At 42.1% G+C, this 4847-nt stretch overlaps 1 protein-coding gene across 1 annotated transcript in view; it reads left to right on the plus strand.

The window, feature by feature from the left end:
- Positions 1-408: 408 nt before the first annotated feature.
- The window catches only part of PANK2 (pantothenate kinase 2), a 10105-nt gene continuing 5666 nt past the window's right edge, over positions 409-4847 (plus strand). The window contains exons 1-4 of the mRNA XM_019553166.1: positions 409-493; positions 1624-1877; positions 3276-3452; positions 3726-3849. Of these exons, the coding sequence (XP_019408711.1) occupies positions 1624-1877; positions 3276-3452; positions 3726-3849 (555 nt within the window). The 5' untranslated portion in view covers positions 409-493. The remainder of the gene's footprint in view (positions 494-1623; positions 1878-3275; positions 3453-3725; positions 3850-4847) is intronic.

Genomic DNA, 4847 nt, shown 5'->3' on the forward strand with positions numbered 1-4847 from the left:
TGTTTAGGGTGATTGCTGGAAAACATTGGTAGATTCCTCTATAACTATTTCCTTATACAGTAATGTTAAAATTCTTCTACTTAATAGAAATCAGACAGACAATACATTTTGTTTGCCTATTTCTGTTTTAGAAACAACTTAAATATGTCTGTGAGTACCTTGGAAACTGCATGACTTGTAATGAAATTCAGTAAAAATTGTCTTGCTTTTTCATTTTAACTTTGCAATTTTTGCTGACTAATGGTACTAAATGCTATATTTTTTCTTCCCTCCCTCCTTTTAGTTTTTCCTTGGTTTGGCTTAGATATCGGAGGGACCTTGGTCAAGCTTGTTTACTTTGAACCAAAAGACATCACTGCTGAAGAGGAGGAGGAAGAAGTAGAAAATCTTAAAAGCATTCGAAAATACCTGACCTCAAACGTTGCCTATGGATCGACAGGCATTCGGGATGTGCACCTTGAACTAAAGGACCTTACGCTGTGTGGACGTAAAGGCAATCTGCACTTTATACGCTTTCCTACTCATGATATGCCTGCTTTTATTCAAATGGGCAGCGAGAAACACTTCTCAAGCCTCCATACTACCTTATGTGCCACGGGAGGTGGAGCATACAAATTTGAGCAGGACTTTCGCACAGTATGCATTTTTGGCTTATATATGCTTAGGATATGGTAGTGAGAGTTGCACTTAACTTTTAAAGATCATGAAATAACAGCTGACTGTTTCATTCTTTAACTCCTGTTAATCTTAGCCCTTAAAAAGTTGTTTCCTGTGTCAAGTTAAAAATCATTTGGAGAGAACCCTGTTTACAAAGCAATAGGCATATTTGCTATAATTGTAAAATCATTATTTTATTTAATCTGCCTAAAATGTGGTTTTCATAGGACTTGCTTGTAATCACTAGGTTTCAGTTTCCCAACCCTCCTTTAATTGTTTCCTCCATGAGCTCTTCATTTATGAGCTCAATGTGTGTTCAGTACTTGTTCCACTGATTTAAGGTTCATTTATACAGCACTGAGTTTGTTCAGATTCTTTTAAATTTAGAGGCAATGGGCTGAAAGCAGCTTCACTTCTCAGATTTACTGATTAGAATGAGCCTGATTGTAAATCAAATAGATGTTTGTGTAGGTGAAACTCATTATTTGGGATTGTATGTCAATATATTTTTAAACCAGGGCTTGACAGATTGACCAACCAAATGTGGAAGGTCCCATGCAGGGTCCATGATAAGAATACCATGCAGTTTCCCTGCTATCTGTTGTGTGGGAGCTGTCATTTTCTCCCCCACCAGCTCTTCCCTGTCCCCATTCCCTTCACCTTTGTGTTGTAATGGGATGCTGTGGACCTAATTCGATGTCCACTGGAGTCAGTCTCTTGGCTCCAGCTTTCTTTGGATCAGGTTATCTGTTTTGTCGTGTCCCATGGACTGTGAAGGTGCTTGTACCTTTCAGGAGGTGGGTTCCTTAGAAATGTACTTAAATATCACAATGAGCGTTTCACTCTGCATTATGCCAATGTACGTGGGAGAGTGGAACTCTTTCTCTGCCATTGGGTGAGACCAGTGATGAGTATGAATGCTTCATATCTCTGCTTGGCTTTTTAATAACGTTTTTCTTTTAACAGATGGGTGACCTTCAGCTTCAAAAGCTAGATGAACTTGACTGCCTTATTAAGGGAGTACTGTACATTGATTCTGTTGGATTTAATGGACACTCGGAATGCTACTATTTTGAAAATCCAACTGATTCGGAAAAATGTGAGAAGCTCCCATTTAACTTGGAGAATCCATATCCACTCCTTTTGGTGAACATTGGCTCAGGGGTCAGCATCTTGGCTGTTTATTCCAAAGACAACTATAAGCGAGTAACTGGGACCAGGTAAGCCCTAGAGAGTGGTAGATCTGCTTTGACTGTAGTCTTGGATCTTGGAAATGATGAACATGGGTAAAGCTTACATCTCATTTTCCAGGAAAAATGGCTTTAGAAGTGGTAACTCTTGTATAACAGAAGGGTTTTGCTGTAACATTTCATTACTTCCCTTTCCTACTGTTTTTAGTGAACAGAGATCCTTTTTGGGATCATGTCTGTCTAACCTTTTACCACAATCAGTCTGTATAGGGAGGCCAATTCTACTGCAAAAATCCAAACTCTCTCTCTTTTTTTAACCAGGGGAGCAGTTTCCTTGTTAGGGGAATCTTCCAAGCGTTAAAAAGAGCACATTTTAATGTGATCTGTTCCATTTCTGCTTCCAGGATTTGAATTTTGACTTCGTTATGGATAGGTTATTTCTGCAGATGGAGTACAGTTTCATAGCTGGTAGGGTCAGGAGTGATCCAAGCAGATCATTTAAGTCCTACCCCCTGCCATGGGCTGGAAAGAATGCTGGAGTCAAACGACCCTGGCAAGGTGTCTTTCTAGCCTCCTTTTTAAAGACCCCCACGGTAGGAGCGAGCACCACTTCCCTTGGAAGTTGGTTCCAGATCCTAGCCGCCCTGACTGTGAAGTAGTGCCTCCTGATATCTAGCCTGAATCTACTGTCCGTCAACTTATGACCATTATTCCTTGTTATTCCCAGTAGTGCTTGGGGGAACAGGGTCTCGGGGCCGCAGTAGAAGAACACTGACTTACCTGGGCCGTTCTGTCAGTCGGGCCTAAAAGCCTATCATAATGGCCAGTCATTGCACAGCCAAGCTGGGGAAACCTTGGATCGAATTTTGGGAAGAGCACTGTTGCAAAATAAAAATCAGACGAGTACATCCTGTACCTGTCAGTTCTAGCATGCATCCTTGATGTCATGTGCATACAGCATGTACAATGAATTTAGGAGGGTTTGAACAGTTGGGCCCCAATCCTCCAGGAATGCTGTGTGGGCAGACTGTTGTGTATGAACAGAGCTCATTGCTGGGTTGATTTGTTAAAAATGCATGCAACCTACTGACTCTTCAGTACTCGCTCTACAGTGAATATTGTAAGACAAGAAAAGCCCCTTTTCAGTTATTGCTTTATGAAAACAGGAGGCTAAGACGTATGCTTGCTTATGAGTTGCAGAAGCATATTTAAAGATAAAAATGAGGACTTCATTGAGTTCCTCTTCCAGGGTTTGCAGTAGAAAGAGAAGATAAGTGGCTGGGCAGCCTAGCTCATTCTTAGTATGACTTTGGAGGTGTTCAGCAGTGGGACTTTATTTCACTAAGGCAAGTCCCTTTTATTTTTTTCCATTTCTTTTTTTTTTGAAATACAACATAGCAAATGTTGCTTTTCTGTTCTGTCTTCCAGTCTTGGAGGGGGAACCTTTTTTGGCCTCTGCTGTCTTCTCACAGGCTGCTCCACCTTTGAAGAGGCTCTTGAAATGGCATCCCGTGGTGACAGCACAAAAGTGGACAAACTTGTGCGGGACATCTATGGAGGGGATTATGAGCGGTTTGGGCTGCCAGGGTGGGCAGTGGCATCCAGGTAAAGATTTATTGTGGCCTTTTCAGGTTGTCCTAGTGTGTCTGAATGAAAAATAAGAGTACGAGTAAAGCGGGGGGGTGACTTATAGTTAGCATTTCTATTTATCCGACAAATTATTAATAAAATGTAATAATAAGTTCCAATTAGCCCAAGCGCCCTGTTAAAAATGTGCATACTTCCATTAGTAGCATTATGACTTATCTGGAACGGATATTACTTCATGTGCTTTATAGGCCTTTACAAATGGTCACTTAACTCAGATTCTCTCGACAGCTTTGGAAACATGGTGAGCAAGGAGAAGAGAGAGTCTGTCAGTAAAGAAGACTTGGCCAGAGCAACATTAATAACGATCACCAACAACATTGGCTCCATAGCACGGATGTGTGCCCTTAACGAGGTATGAGGAAAAGAGCATGCATGTGACGTGACCCCTTTCTGTCTGAGATAGCCATTCACGTCTGCTACCGTTCCACAGAGCTTGTTTTCTGCTCGGCTGAAGCATTTTCTTACTTGTTTGGACGTTTCAGTTTAAACTGTAACCTGAGATTCCCTTCCCAACCTGCCCCATACAGTTGGATGAAAAACAGTACCTTGTCAGTTCAAAGCACTGTAAAATTGTAATAGCCTTCCCAAGCGGGGGGGGGGTGTGTGTTTCCTCCAGTCAATTTCCCTTTCTAATCTGCAGTTAAATAGCTTTTCAACCATAGTTTGGGGCTCTGGAGGAAAACGGGAATTGTGTAGTACACTGGAGTTCTGGAAGCTGAAGGGAGATCCTGAGCACAGTTTGGTCCCTGCTCAGCCCCACTCTTGTTGGTTATCAGTGCTGGGCATCTAGACAAGTACATCACTGAAAAGAGAACTAAAAAGAGGACCTTTCCTGTGTTGTTTGTTCTGGTTACTTGTAATGTTTTGCTGCAAAAGTATTTATGGGCCTCAGTGGTGTTTCTCTGAGCTCTGTGCTTTCAGCTTCTTTACAGTGCTGCCTTGTTGCATTTATGTCAAGCAGCATTGTACAGGGCTATGAAAGAACAGAGACCTGTTCTTCACTTCATTCAGGGCCTGCCTGTACAGGAAAGGATCCATCACAATGAAGCGTGCTTATCACTATTATGAGCGGTTACTATTATGCACTTGTCTGGTGCTATAAATACACAAGACATTATCAACACCAGTTCTGTTCAGTGTCTACCATTTATTCCTCCCTCTGTTCCACTCAGGAATATATAGTGTAACTTAGACAAGACTCTGACCAGCTCAGACAAAAGGGGGGTGCTGAGGAGAGCTGTGTGGAAAGGGTGTGTGGAATAGCGGCTCTGAGGCTGCAGAGATGGTACTTGGCCATGAGCCCCTGTTCAGAAGAGGGAAGTTTTCATAGTTTCTAGGGTCGGAAGGGAC

This window comes from Crocodylus porosus, unplaced genomic scaffold, assembly GCF_001723895.1.
Source record: "Crocodylus porosus isolate Cpor-Errol unplaced genomic scaffold, CroPor_comp1, whole genome shotgun sequence".
Lineage (NCBI taxonomy): Eukaryota > Metazoa > Chordata > Crocodylia > Crocodylidae > Crocodylus > Crocodylus porosus.